The sequence below is a fragment of the Petaurus breviceps genome, unplaced genomic scaffold, assembly GCF_028583685.1.
Source record: "Petaurus breviceps papuanus isolate PSGF00001 unplaced genomic scaffold, PetGlider_PUasm1.0 171, whole genome shotgun sequence".
Classification (NCBI taxonomy): domain Eukaryota; kingdom Metazoa; phylum Chordata; class Mammalia; order Diprotodontia; family Petauridae; genus Petaurus; species Petaurus breviceps.
Window position 1 is genome coordinate 21925953 of NW_027185754.1, and position 23135 is coordinate 21949087.

General features: G+C 37.2%; 1 protein-coding gene across 2 annotated transcripts in view; it reads right to left on the reverse strand.

The window, feature by feature from the left end:
- LOC138157167 (zinc finger protein 184-like) overlaps positions 1–23135 on the reverse strand; it is a 79565-nt gene that overhangs the window by 35363 nt on the left and 21067 nt on the right. The window contains exons 1-3 of one of the 2 annotated variants that reach the window (XM_069082682.1): positions 7149–8176; positions 4527–4648; positions 3898–4016 (exon numbers count right to left, since the gene is read on the reverse strand). In XM_069082682.1, the coding sequence (XP_068938783.1) occupies positions 3898–3912 (15 nt within the window). In that variant the 5' untranslated portion in view covers positions 3913–4016; positions 4527–4648; positions 7149–8176. Of the gene's footprint in view, positions 1–3897; positions 4017–4526; positions 4649–7148; positions 8177–9333; positions 9346–23135 lie in introns of those variants that run through there. The other variant, XM_069082683.1, reaches the window with a different exon arrangement.

Sequence of the window (23135 nt, forward strand, 5' to 3'; positions counted from 1 at the left end):
TGCAATATACAAAGCACTCCAGTAGCCAGAAAGAGCCTGTGCACTAGGGCAAGAGGAAGTCTCAAACTCATACCAGGACACTACTAGACTCATAATGGGATACTTCAATGGGGAACATGCACAAATGGGCAATTTTGTTTCCAAATACCTAGTTCTGGGTAACAGATCTGGGGCAGACTGAGAAAGGGACCTGTACATACGGGTGGCATTCCTCATTAAGGAATCCCTGGCCAGTGTACCAAGAAAGGAGGAAGTCAACAGCAGCAACAGTGGTATAGCTCAGACCCTAGGCTCAGAGCACTTCCAGCATCTAGCCCAGCCTGCAGAGAAATAATCAGGGCAGGACTAGACAAAATAGAACCTACAACTGTGCCACAGAGCTTTCCAGGTGGTTAATAGGGGAAGTCCAGAAACAATCTATTCTTACACAAACCCAAACCAAGGCCTGAAATTTGCAGAGCTCAAACTAGAGAAGCACCAATTAGACTTTGCCCATCAGACCATTTTGGGAGCACTGAAAGCTTGCATATCACCAACCTGTCCCTGAGATTCTTGAACAACACAACACTCAATAACTCAGCCCAGACCTTTTTTTCCAGAAGTGCCATCGAGCCCAGCCCTAATGTCAAGTCTGAAGTCAGTAAGTAGGCTGAAGAAATGGGCAAACAAAAAAGAACTCCACTATAGTGAGTTATAATGGTGACTAGGAAGCACAAGACACAAACAGAATACGACAATGATGCCAAAACATCTACAAAGAAAGTCTTCAAGAAAAATACAGTTTGAACACACATTCAACCAGAATTCCTAGAAGAGATGAAGCAAGAGTTAAAAACTGTTTTTATAAATGAAATGAAAGGATTTGAGGAAAAAGTTAGAAGAGAAATGAGTTATGGAAGAAAGAATGGAAAGGGAATTAACAGCTTGTCATGAAAGGTATAAGAGCCCAAGCAATTTCCTGAAAATTAGGATGGACTAAATAGAAGCCAATGATTCCATTAGAGAACAAGCAATTTATTTATTTACTTTTATTTAGTCACATGTAAAAACCATTTTTAACATTCACTTTTTAAAATTCTGAGTTCCAAATTCTCTCCCTCCCTCTCTTTACCCCTCATTGAGAAGGCAAGAAATTTAATACATGTTAAACACAGACAACAAGCAATATTAAAACAAAGTCAAAGGGTGAAAGAAATAGAAGAAAATGTAAATTATTTCATAGCAAAAACAACTGACTTGTAAAAAATATCTTAGGAGAAAAAAATTTAAGAAACACTGGACCACCTGAACATCACGACCAAAAAAAGGGCCTTGACATCCTATTAAATAGGACCCATTTCAGTGACTTGCCCAAGGTCACACGGCTAGTGTTAAGTGTTTGAGGCCGAGTTTGAACTCAGATCCTCCTAACTCCAGGGCTGGTGCCCTATTCACTACGCCACCTAGCTGCCCCTCTTTTTTTCTTTTGCTTTTTAAAGAAATCCTAAAACTACTCAGATGTGTTAGAACCACAGGCAAAGTAGAAATAGAAAGAATCCACTATTCACCTCTTGAAAGAAACTTCAAAATGAAAACTCTGGAACATCACAGCCAAAATCTGAAGCTTCTAAGTAAAAGAAAAATACTGAAAGCAGCCAGAAAGAAAGAATTCAAGTACCAAGGAGTCATAGTAAGGATCAGGATTATACATAATTTAGCAAGAGGAGAGAACTTAGAATATGATATTCCAGAAAGCAGAGGATATGGTCTCACAACCAAGAACTTATATAGCAAAATCAAGTATAATGTTACAGGGTGAAAAGTGGATTTTTAGTGAAACACATGACTTCTAAGTATTCCTGATGAAAAGACAAGAGCTGCAGAGAAACTTATAAGGTTCAAATACAGGAGAGAAGAGAAACATAAAAAAGCAAACCTAAAGGATAAACTGCTTAAATTTAAATATGGGGAAATGACAAATGTATACTTTTAAGCTTATTATCATCAAGATCCATAGAGAGAGTTTAATTAGACCAGGCCTGGGAATAGTTCTATTATGTCTTGAAGATCTTAAGAAAAAAATGAAGAGGTAGGGGAAGATGACTACACTAGGAATTGGGGGTAAGGGGAAAAGGAAAAGAAAGTTATCTCACATAATCAAGTTATACAAGGAAAGGGTGGAGAGGATCAGCTGACACTCCCATCTGAATTGGTCAAAAGATGGAAGAATACACATACACACACACACACACAACTGGGTACAGAAATATATCTCACTCAACAAGGAAACAGGAGGAAAATGGGAGAAGGGAAGAGAGGGAGTTAAAGGGAGTATAGATAAAGAGAAGGATTAATCTGAAGCAAAACAAACTCTAAAGATGTAAAATATTTCTAACTCTTTTTGAAGTGGCAAAGGATGGGAATCTAAGAGGGTGTCTATAAACTGCAGAATGGATGAAATTATGGTATATAAATGTGATGGAATACTATTGTGCTGAACTTTTATCGGCATAATGACCAACCAGGATTCCAGAGGATTAATGATGAAACATGCTACCCATCCCCCAATAGAGAGGCGAAGGACTCAGAATATAGAATGAGACAAATATTTTTAGGACATGACCAATGTAGACATTGGTTTTGAGTGGCTATATATATTTGTATTGGATTTTGCTTTTCTTGTATTCTCAGTTGGGGGTGGAGGGAGAGAAGAAATTGAGAAGGAGGATACTGGCTCATTAAAACAAAAAAATTTTTTTTGTAATCTAAAGTTGGGTTTCTGAAGGCATGATTAATGTTAGGACAAGAGGATAAGGGATTCCAGAATGGAAGCTAATGCAAAGTTGAGCTGGTTCACTAAAGAGTTTAGACATGGAAGGGAACAAAGAGAAGCCAGTGAAACAATAAATAAAATAATATATCTATCATTAAAGGGATGGTTTCTGAGCATTTAAAAATGGAAGCAGTGATAACCAAGCAGCATCATGACTTTGAAAAAATAGATCAAGACAGACCAACCTTACTTTCTTTTTTAACAGAGTTATTAAATTGGTAGATTATGGAAATACCACAGCCACAGATTTCAGCAAAGTATTTGACAAAAATTCTCATATTATCCTTGAAAACAAGATGGATAGATATGGGCTACACAATACTATAGCTAGCTGGATTCAGAACTGGTTGAATCACCAGAATGGAGTAGTGATTAATGGCCCCCTATCAACTTAGGTGAAGATCTTTAATAAAGTTTCCCCAGAAATCTATTCTTGGTTATATCACTAATTACCATTTTGCTTTTAACAACATGACCACATTGATAAGATGGAATATCTAGAAAAAAATGCTAATAAGAAGGAGGAGACCAGACATCATGCCATGTAAGGACTAGAATACTATGAACGAGAGAAGACTTGGGGCATGTGAAAATTATCTTCAAATATGTGAAGAGCTGTTATGGGGAAGACAGATTTGACTTATTTTGTTTGACCCCAAAAAGAAAACTAGAAGGAAGGGGTGAAAGTTGAAAGAAGAGACAACTTTGGGTCAATGTCACGAAGGACTTCCTAACACTCAGAAGTGTCCAAAAGTGGAATGGGAAGCCTTGAGAATTAATAGACTCCCCTTCACTAGAGGTCTTTCAAGAACAAGATGGATGACCACTCATTGGGGATGTCCTAAAGTAATTCTAGTCAAGCACAGGGTGGATTAGATTGTTTCTAAAGTCCCTTTGAACTTTGTAATTTTGATTTTAAACTATAATTACTGTTACCACTATTAGTAGTTACTATAATAGCAATGTAATACACAAGGAACATATTGAGGATTTAAATATCCTTTATTTTCCCTTTTCTCTCTCTAAGAGGATGTTGGTATCAATTTTTGCATCTTACACATTAAGCTCAGGAGCATTCTCATTACCTTGTTCAGGGGCATCCTCTCCAAATGGGACCTTCACTTTGCAATTCAAATCTGCATCCCTAGCAGAAAGTTGGTCTCAGTCACTCAGACTGCAAGCTTGAACATGCTATTGAGGAATGCTGTGGGTGAAAGATATCAATTAGAGACAACAGGAAGAACTCAGTAGCCTCAGACACATAACCTCAACCTCATCCTCATCACCCATATCTAATCAGCTAACAAATCCTGTCAATTTCATCATCGTGTTCCCTTTTCTATATTCTACAGGCCCTTACCACTACCCACCTACCTGTTTTACTGAAATAGCCTAACAGATTTTGCCATTTCCACACTCACCCCATCCAATGCATACTTCAGACCACTGCAAGATTATCCTTATTCATGTATATCTGATCAAGTTACTCCTCTGCTCTATACCATTTAAAGGCTAAATCCCAAGCTCCTAATATCTTGACATTCAAGGCCCTTTAAAGTCTAGTACCACCTTACCTCCCAAATTAACATGTGGCAGTAATAGCCCCAGTCACACAAAGGAGACTCTGGCTCCTCTCTAGGCCATTAAATCACTGCCCTTATGAGATCAAGAGGTCTACAGAGAATGAAAGTTGGATAATTAGTTCAATAAATACCTGAAAGGTAACATGACGCATTGGCAGTCACACCAGATCTGTAGTCAGGAGACATTGATTCAAATCCTAACTCTGACACTTATTAGTTTTATGACATCTTCTTGGATCCTCATTTTCTTCATCTGCAAAGTTAAAATAATAATAATCTTACCTAACGTAGGGTTTTGGTGGAAAAGTGGTTTATAAACCTTACACACTGCCACAGAAATGTCAGTTGCCATTATTATTACTTCTATCAAATACAGGTTCCTTAGTCAAATGGACTGCACAGAAAGTCAAATACAATCACAATACTTAGTTTCAACTTCTCTTATACACTATCACATTCTATTCATTATGTATAGTATCCTCCTAATAGACAGTAAGTTCAATGAAGGCAGGGACCATTTTTCTCATTCATAAAGTTATCTGGTACAGTTTCCAGCACAGGACTCTGAATGTTATGCTGAATTCTCTCCCGCCCCTCACCATCCAACCTTGAACCTGACTAAATAGATAGATATGTATTTTATTTAAAAATATGGGTGAGAGTGTGTGTGTGTGTGGGGGGGGTCTCAGGCACCAGACTTTGAGTCTGAAAATCTGGGTCTGAGTACTGGCTATGCCTCCAGCTAACAGACATCAGACAACTCATGGCATAGTATAGTGTTATGAGCACTGACTTTGTAATGAAAAGACCTGGGTTTAAATTATGGTTGTGCTATTTACCACCTGTGTAATCCTGGGTAAGTTTTATTTTTTAGGGACTTATTTTATCTGTAAAACAGGGGCAATAATACCTACCCATCTGAAAGGGTTGTTGCTTTATAAATATGTGCTATTGCCATTCTGGAGTCTGTGACTCCAAAGCTGTAGTATTTTGTTATTTGCCAAGTACAGAAAAATTAATTACATAGTGGTGATGAGTTTCTATAACATTAGCTGGTCAGTCCTCAGCTAGCCTTTCTAATTTGGAAGTTTGTCAATGCTTATACACAAGAGTCTATCCACTCTGAGTATAAGTTAAATGGCTTTCCCAGGCTGACCTAGACAATGTGTGCCAGAAACAGGACTTGAACTCAAGTTTTCCTGACTCCAAGGCTGCCTCTCTATTGACTACTCCATGCTAACATCAATAACGATGAGTAATAATAATAATCACTGTGTAGTATATTAATGTCTGTAGATCAGTTTAACTGTGTACAAATATATATTTGAGATCATGTAGAAATGCCAATAACTGAGTGGGGGGTTTTTTCTACAAAGTTAATATTTTTGTTGTTTTTTTTTTCAAGTGACAGCTGTATTTTATATTCTGAACCTTAAAGTTACCCAGGAAAAAAAAGCACAGGAAAAAACGAGATCTCCAGGAGACCAATGATAGTAGCACATTAGTTGTTGACTAAGCCAGAATCCAGCTATTCCAAGTTGTGATATAGTTATCAGGCTTTAGGGGGTCAAATACTATCACTTTCCAGCTCAGGAATCTAGCAATTTCTTTTGACTTTAGGATAAAATATGAACCACTCTGCTTGGCACTTGATGCCATTTACATTCTCACTACAACTTTCCAGGTTTATTACACATTGCTCATATATATAAACTCTACATTCCAGCCAAAGTACTTCTTCAGTTCCCCATAACCATAAATGCCATTTCAATTCCTATCACCTTATTTTCCACAAAGCAGGAAAAGACAGATCCATTTTTGTCTTTGTACCCCAGTCTTGCACAACGAGGTGCCTAATAAATGTTTGCTGGTTAATTGGATCACACTTCCTTACCTGAGACTCCCCCTAACTTCCTTCAAGGTTCAGTTCAAATGTTAGCCCTTACAAAAGAATTTTCCTGATCTGCTTCTTCCCAGTTTTTAGTGTCCTGCCCGCCCCCATTATTCTTCATTTATTCATCTTTGTACATAAAAATATATAAAAAATCCAGGTCTGGGACTCTTTCTTTTTTATCTTAGGATTCCTCAGTGCCTAGCACAGTATCTGGGAACATGGCAGGGGTTTAATAAATATTTGTTGAATGAATGAATCTTAACTCTGGCACTGATTTACTGTGTGACTTAGCTTAAATCACTTTCTCTGTTTTAATTTCTCCTATCTATCAATCAATAAACATTTATTAAGCACCTGCTGTGTTCCAGGCCCTGTGCTAAGCACCACTGGGAGCTTACATTCTAACAAGGGAGACAACAAAATTGCAGGCCAGTTACACTTGATGGCCTCCAGATCTGAATGCTGTGGAATGGCAGGAACAAAACGCAGAACTTTTAAAAAGCCTCTAAGATCCCTTTTCCTTCTGCCTTCCCCAACCCATCTCTCCTCCTAGCCTGTCCATAAGGACCTTTCTAAAGTAATGAGGTTAAGGCATTGACAGGTGGGCGGGGTCAAATTCACTCCGAGAGGAAGGGCGGGGGAGTGGGCGTGGTCAGCCTTCAGCACATGCGCAGAAGGGAAAGCTTGTCAGGCGCCCCCAAGGTCCCTTAAAGGCACTGCTTTGCTTGCACCCCTGGGTTCTGGCCCCGCCCTCAGCGTGGAGAGCTGTCCTGATCTGACTGAGAGGGCAGCGGGGAAGCCAGTCAGATGCCCGGACCACTAAATGCCTGCTCTTTGGGGTCCCCGGGGACGAACTCACCACAGACAAAGGAGGCGCCTCCGAACAGAAGTCCCTACAAACCGCATCGGGGCTGCGCGCGCATTCCCAGTCCCACAGGAACTGCGCCTGCGCAGACACAACCCAAGCCTTGAGCTACCTGCCAGAATCATCCTTGGGGATCCGCCAAATCATTTCTTCACCGAGTCACGGAAAGACGGAGCTGAAAGGGTTTTTTTTTTCTTTTTCTTTTTAGCTATTAGAACGTTAGAGCTGGAAGGAGCTTTAGAATGACAGAATGCTAAAGCTGTAAGAGCTTTAAAACAAAGCATTCAACATCAGAGCTGGAAGAGATTTCAGTAAACGTTTACTAAGTGCCTACTAGGACACAGGATGTCACAATCAGTCGACAGGTATTAAGTGCCTACTGCGTGCCGGGCTCCGTGCTAGGATCTGGGGATGCAATATAACGAATGAAATAGCCCCTATTCTCAGGGAGCGAGAATATGTATGTCTATATAGCATATACGGAATAAAGATAAGGTGTCTCGAAAGTCAGTGTAGTTTTAAGTTTAATAGCTTCAGTCAACCAATTAATAAATATTTAAGTGCCTACTATGTACCAGATACTGTGCCAAGCTCTGGGGTAGAAAAAGAAGCCAAAGACAGCCACTGTCCTCAAGATGCTTACAATCTAATGGATACAGTAAACAAATAAGCTATATACGGGATAAACAGAAAATACTTATCAGACAGTAGTTAATTATTTTAACATTGTAATTGAAAGAAATTGGGAAAGGCTTTCCCTAGAAAATTTAGAAATATAAATGATCTTAGAAAAACATGGAAAGACTTGCACTAAATAATGAAGAGTGAAACAAGCAGAGCTAAGAGAACATTGTATATAGTAACAGCAATATTGTTTTAAGAATGACTTGGAGCAAATAAATCATTTTGTCTATTATTAATACTCAAGTTAACTATAAAGGACATAAGAAAAAAGACGCTATTTGCAAGCAGAGAAAGAACTGATAAATAGACATATGTATAGAATAATTTTACATATATAGCTAATTGGTCTAATGGCAGCTATCTCTGAGGAGGGGAAGGGAAGAAAAAAAGGGGGAAAGGAAATTTACATGATAACTTTGTTGTGTTTTTAAAAGGAATAACAAGTTGTACATAGTGAATTTAAAGTTTCATATGTGATCATCTTTTTTATTGTACTATGTTATAAAAATGGCTTAGATTCCATAAATTTTTTAAAAATTGAAGTAAAAAGAAGTATCAGTGCTATAAACTTGAAAAAAGCCATTTGAAAGGTTAAGTACAATTTTTAAATGTTAGTGTTTCTTATTAAAATCCCACATTGCCTCTGTCATGTACTATATATCACTCTAGAAGAAGTTTGAATTTTGTAAAAATAAAAAACAAACCAGACAAACAAACAAACAAAAAAAACCTTTTAGCGGTTGCTGCTCAGTGACTAAAAGGGTTCCATTTGTAACCCAAGACATAAAGTCACCCAAAGAATAAGTTTTAGTGTGTACACCCAAAGATCAATGTGACCCTACAAGAAAAGGATTAGATCCATTTCTAACGGATATAAATCAAGTGACTGAAGTGGCCAAGCAAGAGGACCTTTTTTATGGATCCATGGTTCTGAGACCAGTATCACCTGGAAACTTTCATAGGCAACGCATAATGACAGGGTATCTCAACTTCTTAAAATTGAAAATTTAAACTTATCTCAAATTCATAAAACTAAATAAGTATAAAATAAATTTAAATAATTGAGTTTCAAAAATGATATTTTGCAAGTCTGCAGCATTTACGCTTCTGAAGTTAGTAAAGCTTTAAACTTCACTAAGACTTTTGGGACACCCTACCTAAAGAGAATAAATATAAGGCAATTAAATATAAAGTAGTTTGCAAGGAAAGACACTGGAAGTTCAGGGTATGAGGAAGAGCTTAATGTAGTGGTGTAAATACAATAAAAGCCATTTAATCTAACCTCTTCATATTACTTATGTGGAAACTGAGTACCAGAGAGGGAAAGTAACATTCACAAAGTTGCACATTGAGAAAGAAGCAGAGTCAAAGCTAGAACCCAGTGACTAGTAACCCAGTGCTCCTTCCCTAGAGGCTCCAGCCATCCATTTCCCCAAAGTCCTGATTGTTACCAGTAACTTTTCCCTGACCAAGTCTAGTATTAGAGCTCCCAAACCTCTGAACAAGCCTAAGCCCCTGGCTGAGGGGAAAGATTGAGAGATCTCTGATCTTCCCCTTAGTCACATCTCCATAAAGACATAGTAGCTCCAGCTTGTTTCCATGGAAACCTTGTAAGCCCTAACTCCAATTTCCTCCACCAGAATGGGTACCAGAAAAAGCTCTTTTGTTTTGTAATTCAGATCATACTAGGTCTAGGGACTGGTCAAAGAGAGAGGTGGAGGTATGGAAGGGGTGGGGGATCTGGAGAAAAAAACACACAAACGCTATGCCAGAGCAATGGAGGCTCAGGAACTTGAATTTTGCTTAGATCCTGACCCTTGTGGTTTGCAGAAAATTTCTGCCTCAATTGGTCTGTCTCTGACCTCTTAGAAAGTGAGTTTCTTGTTGAGAGGGAAAGAGATGGGAATAAAAAATAAGGTTTATAAAAGAAGCCCAACAGATACCTGATGATTATTTACAGGCATGTTATCCAGGGAGGCATATGTGTTATCATAGAAAGACCTCATGTTAAAATGAGGTTTAGAGAAACAGCATGGTGTAGTAGATACAGAGTATTAGAGTCAGGAAAGCCTGGGTTTAAATTCTACCTCTGACACATACTGGCTGTATGATTCTGGGGAAGACACAACCTCTCTGTAGTGCAATCAACTCCACGTATACAGCAGTTCCTCATAAGCAGCTGCCTATACCAGTGAAATGAAGAAAAAGGAGGAAGAGGAACAGAAAAGAAGACCGCTTTTTCCATCCATTTTTCCAAAATTCATTATTTTCCCCATTTGCCCTTCCCTCAAACTTTCCTATTTCTATTGAAATTCCTATCATCCCAGTAACTCAGGATCATAATCTGGACTCCTCCTTGACTTTTCCTTCAACTTCAGCCCATCCCCATAGCCACTGGGAGCCTACTATCTTGATTGGGTAATCCTTTTTTTTTTTTCCCCTCCGGATTTCCATTTCTGGAGGGGTGCCACCCATGCTCACTTAACTCTGGCTTTACTTACTCTTGAGATTTCTCCACTGCTTCAAGAAACACCTTGCCCCTACCTGGGTACATTTCCTCATGGTCCCACTTTTAGCCTCTGTTTGTGTCATCTTTCTCCATTAGGATGTAAGCCTCTAAAGGTGAGGGACTGTCTTATTTGCTTATATTTGTATCCCTAGCACTTAGCATAGTGCCTGCCATGTAGTAAGTACTTTTTAGTTGATTAGTTGTCTTGTCACCTGTTCCTCCATGTCTCCTTCATCTCCTCTCCACTCACACACTTGTCATCATTTAAGAACTTCCTAATTAGTCCGACTGCTTTTAGTCTCTCTCCATGTCTGTGCCTTTACACACTGTGCTCCATATACAGAATGCATTCCCTACTCACCTCTGCCTTTTGGAAATCCTAGTGTACTTAAAAGTTCATTTGAGTGTCATCTTCTACACCAGAAGTGTCAAACTGTGCTTCCCAGGAGCCTATAAAACTCCCAGTGCAACCTAAACCAGATTAAAATGTAACTGAGAAATGTTTAACAAAATAAACAAAAATACAATACAACATGGGGCAGTTAGGCGGCAAAGTGGATAGAGCACTGGGCTTGGAATCAGAAAGATTCATTTTCATGAGTTCAAACACAGCTTCAGACACTTACTGGCTATGTGACCCTGGGCAAGTCACTTAACCTTGTTTGCCTTGTGTTCCTCATCTGTAAAACAAGCTGGAGAAGGAAACAGCAAACCACTCCAGTACCCTTGCCAAGAAAATCCCAAATAGGGTCACAAACAGTCGGACCTGATTAAAACAACTCAACAACACTACAACATAATGTTAATTTATGATTTTCGGAGTCAAAAAGTGCTGCCTCCAGAGATCTGTTTCTATCTGAGTTTGAAATAACTGTCTAGGTGAGTCATTCTATATTCAAATTACCTTGCATTTTACTTATTGATGTGCGTATTGTATCATCTTAAAATGTAAGCTCTGAGGGAGCAAGGACTTTTATTTTTGGTTTTATATTCCCACCCCCATACCCCACTACCTAGCATAGTGCTTTTCACATAGATGCTAGATAAATGGTGTGGTTATCATCTTGGGACCTGAAGAAAGAACAATGGGATTCATTTCAAAGTCTGTCAGTTACCACCCACGGGATTTTGAGCTTGTCCCTTCCCCTTCTCTGACCTTTAATTTCCTTATATTTAAAGTAGGATAACAATGCTTACCATTCCTACGCCTTATGGTGCCTGAATAATCTTCCACAGATCTGGTTATGGCACTCCTCTTCTCAAAACCCTTCAGTGGTTCCATATCAACTACTGAGTAAACTTTAAATTCATGTGCTTGCCATTCAAGTACTTTAATCAATCAGCAAACTTTTATTAAGTGCCTACTATGTGTTAGGCACTGTGCTTCACAATCTGGTTCTACGCTACCTTTCCAAGCTTTTCTTATACTACTCAGCTCTATGTATGCTACAGTCCAGTCAAATCAGACAAGTTTGTGTTTCCAAACCCTCTGTGAACTCTCTCACATCTTTGCCTTTGCTCAAGTTAGTTCCCGTACCTAGAAGTCACTCTTTCTACTTCTTCATGTAGTAGATTCTAATACATCCTCTAAAGCCCAACTTAACTACCAGAAGATTTCCTGACCCCCAGGTCCTTCAACTTCATATGTGGTGCTTTCATTTTTTGTATATGTCCAAAGGATCACAGGACCATATTTTCTGATGGAAGGAACCTTAGAAGTCATGTGACCCAATCCTATTATTTATAGATGAGGAAAATGAGTCCCAGAAATTACTTTGTCTATATTTTATATGTATTTAGCCATGTGCATGTCATCTCCTGCCAATAGAATATAAGCTCCTTGAGGGCAGGGAAAGTTTTATTTTATATCCTTAGTACTTTATACTTAATCATACTTAATTAATACTTTTAAAACAAATGAATGAACAAATGAACTGATTATAAGACAATACACAGTAACAAAATCCCAGATCACTGAAGTATTTTACTAGTAATGCTATATGCCTATGAATAATGGTATACCGCTATCTGAGAAAAATCAAAATTGCAGGTGACCCAACGAGCAATGGAAAGAGATATAATGGCTGAAAATGAATGGCAGAAGATTAACTGATAACTTGCATGCCAGAAATAATATAAAAGATATTTTGAAGGATATAAATGATTAGGAAAACACATGAGTCAGTTAAGTGAAAATGAAATACTTTAGATGGATGGTCCAAGCACTAAAGTGTTATCCATGAAATATTTTTCAAACCAAAAGATACCATATTGTTAAGCAAGTGGTTGTTTTCCATAAATGTCTCAAACCCAACAAAAAGAAATTATGATAAAAATTATGAAAAAAGAATTATGTGCCAGATACAGAATAATTAAAGCAAAATTCATAGAATATAAAGACTGAAACATTACACAAGGTAAAGTAACCTGGAAGAATTTAAATATTTCAAGTTCCCACTTAAGAGGTCATACCCTCTTCAAACCTCTCCATGTGCTAGTAGGTACAACCAACTTCAAAAGTTTGGGCTTCCGGGTCTAGCGTTAGGTATACCAGCCAGGTCTCCAGCAGCAATGAATAAAGCTGACCTCATCCACCCCAGAAGAGGAAGCAGACATTGATTCTGTCCAGTAAAGAGAAAGCAACAAGAAAGTAAAGCAGAAGACATGGACAGTACAGCACTGTGGTAGAATTAGCTAGATAGGAAGCAGAGGCAGCTGGAGGAAATACAGTCACTATGCTGGAGAAAAAGGGAGCTGGGATCCCATATGGGAACATTCCTTGTCTTCCAAAGTTCACTCTGGCCAAGAACAGGAGCTAGAACCCCACAATCTCCATCCAAGTCAAGGAGGTGAAGAATGGCCTGCCCTGGATGCATTGTCTAAGTAGCAGGAAAAAAAAAAAGAAGGGAAACCAGAGACAAGTGTCTACAAATACAAGTGAAAGGCCAAAATACCAAAAGAAGAAAGGAAAATACCTTAGCAAAAACCTCACCCAGAAAACCAACAGATAAGCTAATAAAAATAGAATTAACAATAAATAAAAACGAAAATGGAAGCTACAAATGACTACTATGCCACCAAGGAAAATGAACCAAAATTTCCTAGTAAGCATCCTGTGGATGCCACAGAAATCATGAAATATCAACAAGAAATTCCAGGATGATCCAAATAAAAAATAAAAATGTTAAAAGAAGAATAAATGAGGTCAGAAATCAGGGCTCTAAATGTAGAACTAAAAACATTTTTTTAAAATCAATAGATTAGAAAAAAATTGAATATGCAATCAAAAGCAAATGGGTAATTACAAAATAGTAGAAGCCCTGAGAGAGAGAATAACAGATGTAGAATACAAAAACATAAAAGTGGGAGAAAATTTGACAGAAGAGTCAGTCAATACATTTTTAGTAAATTCCTACTATGTGCCAGTCACTGTGGTAAGTGCTGAAGATACAAAGAATAACAAAGTCTCTGCTCTCAAGGAACTCACAATATAATGGGTACAACATGCAAACAAACTATATATATATATATATATATATGTATATATATATATATGTATATATAGGAAGGCACTAGAATTAAGGGGGATTGGGAAAGACTTCTTGTAGAAGGTTTCAGTTTAGCTGGAACTTGAAGAAAACCAAGAAGTGGAGATGAGAAGGGAGAGAATTCCAAGCATGGAGGATAGTTAATGAAAATGCTTGGACTCTGGACATGGAGTGTCTCATTTGAGGAACAGCAAGGAGACCTGTGTCAGTGGACTGCAGTATGGGAGTGGGGAGAGGGGTATTGTTAAAGTATAAGAAGACTGGAAAGGTATATGTGTGTGGGGAGGGAACTAAAGATTTTTGAAGGGTTTTTAAAAGCAAAGAAAGGATTTTATATTTGATCCTGGAGGATATAGGAAGCCACTGGAGTTTAGAGAGGGAGCGAGAGAGAAAGTATGTGTGTGTGTATTGGGGGGGGGGGTGTTAGTGATGAGGTCAGGCCTATGCTTTAGGAAGATCACTTTGACAGCTAGAGTGGAGGATGGACTGAAGTGGGGAGCATCTTGCTGCAGGAAGATCAACCAGCAGGCTTATTGCAATAATCCAGACACAAAGGCCTGCACCAAGGCGGAGGCAGTGTCAGAGGAAAGAAAGAGGAGTTTATGAGAGATGTTAGGAAGGTAAAATCGACAGACCTTGGCAGCAGATTGGCTCTGGGGCGTGAGAGGCAGTGAAGATTAGAGGATGGATGATACCCAAGTTGTAACTTGGAGGAAGTAACCAAGTAAGTGGGAGGAAAAACAAAAGGCAACAACATTAAAAGAACATGAATTCTGTGCAAGCCAAAGCAACTGACCTTGAAGAGAGGATATACAGGAGTAATTTAAGGATTATAGTTCTCCAAAAAAGAACTGATAATTTTTTTAATTTTAGATATTTTAGGTAATTTAGATAATTTTAGACTCAAACACCAGAACTCAGCTGCAGAATAGAGAAAAGAAAAAGAAACATCATAAACTTAAATATTGAAACTGAAACACAAAGTATGAAAAGAAAAAAAGCATATCATGTGCACAGTAGAACATAAGAGAGGGTTCAGAATATATAGCAATAAATTTTCATTTCAAGAAAGGCTTTATGATAAATACTACACATTATGTTGAGAGCTAGTCATCTTTGCTTTTTTCTAAGTTTTCTTTTGTTCTCTGTTGTGCACTTTTCACTTTGTTCTTTTGCCCCCTCTATCCCACCTCCCTCACAATTTTTTTTTAAGCTGAATACCACACTGCAGGAAAAATAAAAGAAAACTTTCCAGGAACTTTTGAATTTAGACATCAAAGCACTGATATATTGAATTCATAGATTACCAAAGTAAAAAAAAAAACCAAACTCTTTTGTGATGTTCCAAAACTCAAAGAACTGTAAGCTACAACTTAAAATATCTTTTAATTTTTTTCTTAATTCTTTTTATTCTGAAATTTACCAACAGAAAATAACATTTTTATATACACTAAAGAACACAAAAAAAGAACTCTATATGAAACTGTGAATTTCTATTTTATTACTTGCTTTTAAAAAATTGTATATAATAAATTTTATTTATTAGTTTCAAAACCATGCCACTTGTTTGTACTTCCTTCTGAACTTTCTTTTGTTCTCCTCTGCATTAAAAAAAATGTTACCATGACCTCTTTTTACATTTAAAAAAAGATGCTGCAATTCCTGCCTTCTTTTTGGCATTATTATTGCTAACTCTCTTTTCCTCCCTACCCCACCCCAATTAAAAACTGAAAGAAAGAAAATCTTGTAATAAATAAGCATAATTAAGCAAAATAAAACCCATAGTAGCCATGTCTTTTTCTGTATCTTGTGTCCAACTTCCCTCTGTCAGGAAGTTGTTTGCATGCTTCATTATAGGTCTTTTGAAACATGGCTGGACCCTGCTTTGATGAGAATTCTCGTCCATCAAAGTTGATTTTCTTTACAATGGTTTTGTCCTTGTAGAAATTGTTCTCCTAATTTTGCTCATTTCTCTTTGCCAGGTCATATTAACTAGGATTCTCTGAAATTGTCTCTTCATTTCTTACACATTGCAGAATTATGTTCCATTACAGGCCTATGCCATGGTTTGTTTAGCCACTCCCCAGTTGTTTAAAAGGCAATGAAAGAGTCCCTTAGCTTCTCCATCTTGTCTTTTCTGGCCTCTCCAAGAGAAAAGCAATCTATTTCTCCCCCTCAGGATTCTAGGATTGCCCCTGAGTGGGTGCGGAGACCTATTGTCTAATTCTATTGGCTCTAGCTTCCTTCTGGGTGTGTTCTCCCAACTATTAGCCAATAGCTCCTCACCTCCACTTAACCATCGATATACTTATACAAGATATTTACTTTGAAGTCATAGTGAAAATAAAAATACAAACCTTTCAGGGGCAGCTAAGTGGCTCAGTGAATAGAACACTGCTCCTGGAGGCAGAAGGACCTGAGTTCAAATCCAGCCTCAGACACTTGACATGCTTACTAGCCGCAATTGCCCTGTCTCCCTCCCTCAAAAGAGAAAAATATATATACCTTTTCCCCTACCACCTAAGATTCTTCCCTATACCAACCACATCTACCTCTGGGACAAGTGTGCTCAGTTTAAACACTGTTTCTATGTAGCAGTGGTCCCCCCAAGTTCATATCCAAATGAGGCCACAGAGCAAAATTTCAGGGATGCAACTAAAGTAGTCGCCTGAGGAAAAAATTAAATCTCTGAAAAAATATTCAAAAAATATAAAAAGGAGATTAGTGGAATGAATGTGCAATGTTTAAAAATCTAGGAACTAAAAAAAAAACCAAAATAAGCAACAAAGAGGTCTCAAAAACAAGAGAAAAAACTACACAAAAATAGAAAGCAAAGGACTATAAAATGATATGCAAATATAAAAGTTAATTCTTTGAAAAGACAAAATTGGTAAAAATTTTAGCTAACCAGTTAAAAAGAGGGAAGAATATCAAATTGCCAAAATAAAAACTGAACAAAGTGAAATATCAACAAACAGAAAAGAAAATAAAGAGCATTAGGAACGTACTATTACAGGATGCAGCATATTATACACAATTAGGTGTTAGCAAAACTGAAAATTTAAGTATATGGAGTATGACTCAAAGAAATATAAAATACTGAAATTAATAAAATATGAAATAGATATTTCTTAATGCATCAGTTGCATTAAGATGTATATAAATGGACGTGTATATATACATATATACAATATACATATATATCATGTATATATGAATACATGTTTATATGTGTATACATATGTATATGTATATACAGGTATATGTATATATAATCTCCCTAAGAGCAACTAGGTGGTGCAGGAAGAGAATGCTGGGCATAGGGTAAGAAAGGGCTGTGTTCAAATTTGGTATCAAATACTGTGTGACCCTGGGCAAGTCACTTAACTATTCTCTATCTTCCTTAGTTTTCTCAACCTGTAAAATGGGGATAACAATAGCACCTACCTCCTAGGGTTGTTGTGACAATGAAATGAGATAACATTTGTAAAAAGGATTTAACACAGTGCCTGGTATATAGTACATGCTTGTTTCCTTTGCCCTTCGTCTTCATTCTCTCCTCTCCTACCCAGAAAGCCATCCTTTGCAACAAAGAATAAAACACAGAGAAAAAAGCAGTTAAGCAAAACTAACCAACATATCAATGTAGCCTGAACATACAAGTAATGTTACATTCCCACAGTCCCTCAGCTTTGCAAAGAAGGAAAGGAGGTTCATTTTCTTACCTCTTCCCTAGAACTAAGCTTGGCCATTACATACAATTTTCAGTTTTGTTATTTTTGTTGTACAAATCTAATTTGTTAAATTTTTGCAATCATTGTGTATATTCATTTCCTGGTTTTATTTACTTCACTTTGCATCATTCATATAAATGTTGCTATGCTTCTTTGAAATCAGCATAATTATCATTTATTAAAGGACAGGAGTCATTCCCCAGTGGATAAATGGTCAAAAGAGAACAGTTCTCAAAAGAATTACAGATCATTAGCAGCATTTAAGATACCAAATCACTAAGACAAAAAATATAAATCAAAACACCTATAAAGTTCTACCTTATACCTACCAAATTCACAAAAATTTCAGAAAAAAATGTAAATAACCAATAGTAGAAGAAGATGAGCACACTAATACCCTATCAGTACAAATGTGAATTGGTCCAGTCATTCTAAAAACCAACTTAGAATTATGCTGTTTTAAAAAAGTGACTAAATGCCCATATCCTTTGGCAATCAAATCCTGTTAGGCACAAATCCAAAGGAAGTCAAAGATAGAAAGATTCCTAAAATGCTAAAGCATTTACATCAATATTTTCTGTAGAAGAAAAGAACGGGAAACAAAGTTACTGGGGGAATGGCTATACGAATTGTGATACATAAATGCAATTGAATGTTGTTCCTGTGCTTTAAGAAATTATAAATATGAATTCAGGTAATGTGTGTATGCATACACATATACATATATGTGTATATGTATTTGTGTATGTATATATGTACAATGTGTATACATGTATACACACATATATAAAAACTGATATAATGTGAAGTAAACAGAATCAGGAATACAATATACAAAGTGATTATCACAATACAAACCAAATTTTAAAAATATGAAACTGAATGCCATATAATTATAATGACCAACTTTGGCTCTAGAAAAGACATAAGGAAAAATGCACATCCCTTCCTTTATAAAAGATGTGGGGGTAACCATGGATACAGGGTACTACATAAAACTGTCACATATGTGTTGGTTAGTTTTGCTTAACTTTTTTTCTCTCTCTTTAAATCTTTCTTAGGAGGGATAGATTATTAGGTAGGGGAAATGATTTTTTGGAAATGAATGTGATGTAGCAGAAAAGTTAGTATTTTAGAATGAATTTTGTTAATGAATGCAGTATCATTACTGGCCACTAGAGGTTACTCAATGCACAGAAGTCTAAACTGCTCTCTCACTGCCAGGCCATAGATTCAGAGACTTCATGGGTCTGTAATTAATCCAGTGAATGAAACAAAATATTATTCAAAAAATAAAATTTACAACACATGTACAGTTCTAGAGTTCCCACCTTGCGTTTGGGTTCTATTATCTCTGGTCATAATTCTCTTCCCATTTCCTCCAACATAGGACTCAGATTTTAAACATACTATGATCACAGAAAGAGCAACTAGGTGGCACAGTGAATATAGCATTCAGTTTGGAATCAGGAAGACTCATCTTCATGAGTTCAAATCCAGCCTCAGATACTTCTTAGCTGGATGAGCCTGGGTAAGTCATTTAATCCTACTCGCCTCAGTTTCTTTATCTGTAAACTGAGCTGGAGAAGGAAATGGCAAACCACTCCTGTATCTTTGCCAATAAAATCCCCAAATGGGGTCACAGAGAGTCCTAAACAACTGAAACAACTGAACAATGATTACAGATAATATATAAACATGTGAAGAGATATGTTTATATGTTATCCATAAACAGATATGTTTTATATAAACAATGGAAAGGAAAAGGTCAAGTTCTCCTATGTGGAGCTATTTACCTATAGCCTAAACTGACTCCCATTTGCTCTCCTAGATAAATTTGGGTGGTGAGGGGAAGTCCCCGAACCATATGCACCAACAACACATGGAAAATGAACAGCAGAAGGGAGTGTGTCCAGAATCCCATCTCCAGATTGGATTATAACAGGGAAAAGTGAGAAAAATCAGTTTTCCCCTGCAGCTAATAAGCCAGATGAGTCTCAGGACTAAAGATCTTCTTTCCTCATTGATCTCCAACTCCGTTCCAATATTAGGATCACCTCCACAGTGCTGATCTCAAGCAGCCACATTGTAGGTCCTCCTATCTCATAGAAGTCCAGGTAGTGGCTGCTCAAGCCCCATCAACCATTCAGTGATTAAGAAGTCTTAGGGGCAAGTAGGTGGCACAATGGATATAGCAGCACTGGCTCTGGAGTCAGGAGGAGTTCAAATCCAGCCTTAGACACTTAGTAGCTGTGTAACTCTGGCAACCCAGATTGCTTCAAAAAAATAACAACCAGTTTGTTTTTTAAGGATAAAGAAAGAAGTGGTTACCAATCTTGGATCTTATAGATCTTGTACTTTTCAATCCTATCATGTGGCTTTATGGCCACTGTGAGTATGTATTCTATAAGACTCTCAGTGGGGGGAAAAGGGCAATCATCTTCTTATTTATGCCAAGATTATCAGAACTTATTTTTCCAAATTTAGCATCAATTAATCTAATGATCCAAGGAGGCAAATTTCAGCTCAATATAAGGGAGGATACCTTACCTATTTTATGCCAAGTAATTCGGACACATGAAAAAAAATTGTATGAACTGATTCAAAGTGAAAAAAGCAGATCCAAGAGGAAAATATACACAGCAATTATAATGTTGTAAATAAAAAGATCACTACTAAAAGTAAATGTAACTGAGTAAAGAAAAAACCAACAAAGGTGATAGAAAAGAGATAGTGAAACATACCTTCTCTCTCATGGCTCAGAGGTGAGGGAACTGTAAGAACTAATTTTTTTTTTTAAGCAATCAGGGTTAAGTAACTTGCTCAAGGTTACACGGCTTACACAGCCATGTGTTTCTGGGTGGGTGCTAAGTGTCTGAGCCCAGGATTCAATCTCCAGGTCATCCCGACACTGGAGCCGGTGCTCTTACTTGCTGTGCTACCTGGTTGCCCCAAAAGCAACTTCTCTCTCTCTCTCTCTCTCTCTCTCTCTCTCTCTCTCTCTCTCTCTCTCTCTCTCTCTCTCTCTCTCTCTTTTTGCCTTTTGGAAGGCAATTGGGGTTTAAGTAACTTGCCCAAGGTTACACGGCTAGTATTTTTGTGTGGGTGATAAGTGTCTCAGGCCGGAACTGAACTCGGGTCCTCCCGACTCCAGGGCCGGCGCTTTTCTCAATTCACTACCTAGCTGCCCCAAGAACTAAATATTGTATATATTGGTAGCTATAGCCTATATCAGATGTTTTTGAATGATTGTTTTTGGTTGTGTCAAGGGAGGGTTAACTTGGTAGGAGGGGTAGGAAGTGACTGTGGGAAAAACTGATTCTCTCTCTCTCTCTCTCTCTGCCTGTATCATCATTTTGGGGCCAGAGGAAAATAATAAAGAAGATAAGCACTATGGTGACAGGTTACGCATTCTTGAGTTTCACATCCCTCCATGGATGACTTCCCTTGAAGAATTTTGGTGTAGGAAATACTAACTATCTTTACTCTTTGAAATTCTTTCTCCTAAAATCTAGAGTGTATTAACCAACAAGCATTTATTAAGTTCCTACTATGCATCAAGCACCATACTAATTTCTGAGAATACAAAGATGAAAATGGGAAAATGCCTTTCTTCAAGGAGTTTATACTGAGGAAGCAACATGTACACATGTAAGCAAATACAAACTGTATGCAAATATATATACAGAAAATACAAAGTAATTTGGAGTGAGGCACCAGCAGCTAGGAATATTAGGAAAAATATTATATAGGAGGTAACATACAGATTGTTTTGAAAGAATATACAGATTCTCAGAAGACAGAGAAGGTGGTTATTATGAAAGCATTTCTAATTATGCCAGGATTTCCTATCCTTCTGTATAACAAATTCTAGGAGGAAGTGGACATTTTTCTTTTTAGTTAAACTGAAAATATTAATAAATATTTCTCTAGTTTAAAAACCCTTTCCAGATGTTTTTTTCCTTTTAGCAAAGTGTGTAAAAAGCCAAGAATAAGACTAAAGTTCCAGGAAATGGATTAAGGAGGGAGACCAAACTTTGAACAAAGAACAACTCTTGTCTTTTTAAATCTTTGCCTTCTCCATGCCTGAAGTAATTGGCCCATAAACCACCCAAGAGAAATATCTTTTCTACTCAGAAACTCTCTTATTTTATTAAAAAAAGGATTTCAGGGATATTAGTCATAGAGTTGAGACTCAGAACTTGACGGGAATGTTCAAGCAAGGAATTGAAGAGCTCTAATCAAAGGGATTTTTTGTTGTTCTATTTATCTAGGTCTGAGAGGGGTAAATTGAAGTCCCTCACTATTATAGTTTTCATGTTTTCCTATAACTCATTTAACTTTTCTCTTAAGAATTCAGATGCTGGGGTGGCCAGGTGGTACAGTGAGTAAGAGCGCCAGCCCTGGCATCGGGAGACCTGGGATCGGTTCTGGCCTCAGATACTTGGCACCCACACAAAAAATAACTGGCTGTGTAACCCTGAGCAAGTTACTTAACCCCAATTGCTTAAAAAAAAAAGAATTCAGATGCTATTACATTTGGGACAGATGCTTTCAGAATTGATATTGTCATTGTCTATGGTACCTTTTAGCAAAATGTAGTTTTTCTGCTTATCTCCTTAAATTAGATCTACTTTTTTCCTTTTAGTTTATCTGAGATTATAATTAATTACTATCTCTTTCCCCCACCTTCAGTTGAAACATATAGATTCTGCTCCAGTTCTTTATTTTAACTGTGTGTACTTTCTGTTTCAAGTGTATTTATTGCAAACAACATATTATTGAATTCTGATTTCTAAATGTTTGCTATCCATTTCCATTTTAATGGGTGAGTTCATTCAGTTATGATTGCTAATTGTGTATTTCCCTCCATCCTATTCTCTTATATTTTATCCTTCTCTTTTTAAACCCTCTCCCCTCTTTAAGGGTCTGTTTTGCTTCTGACTAACCCTTTTCCCTTAACCCCTTTCTTTTCTATTTCCTTGTTGGGTAAAAAGTATTTCTGTACCCAATTGTATGTACATTCTTTACCAGATCAGATAAGAGTGAAGGTCAAGTGTCATTTATTCTCAAACACTATTCCCTTCTTGTATAAATTGATCTTTACATACCTCATTTATGTGAGCTAATTTTCCACATTCTTTTTCTCCCTTCTCCCAGTGTATTCCTATTTCCACTCATTCCATTTTTAAGATCAACCAAATACAATAGAATCATACTCAAGCTTTCTGTCTAATTAGTCTCTCTATGACCTATGATGATGATAAAATCCTGTGGGGTTACGTGTCATCCCCCTATATATAAATTTAAACTTTGTTTGGTTCCTCATGATTTCCTACTTGTATTTGCCTTTATATGCTTGTCTTGAATCCTTTTCCATTCTTTCTTTCACTGCTGTCATTTGGTTTTTAAAATGATTTTTAGCTCCTTCTTTAACTCCTCTAGGAATTCTTATTGGATTTGGATCCAAGCTGCATTTATCTTTGAGGCTTTGCTCAAAGGTTTT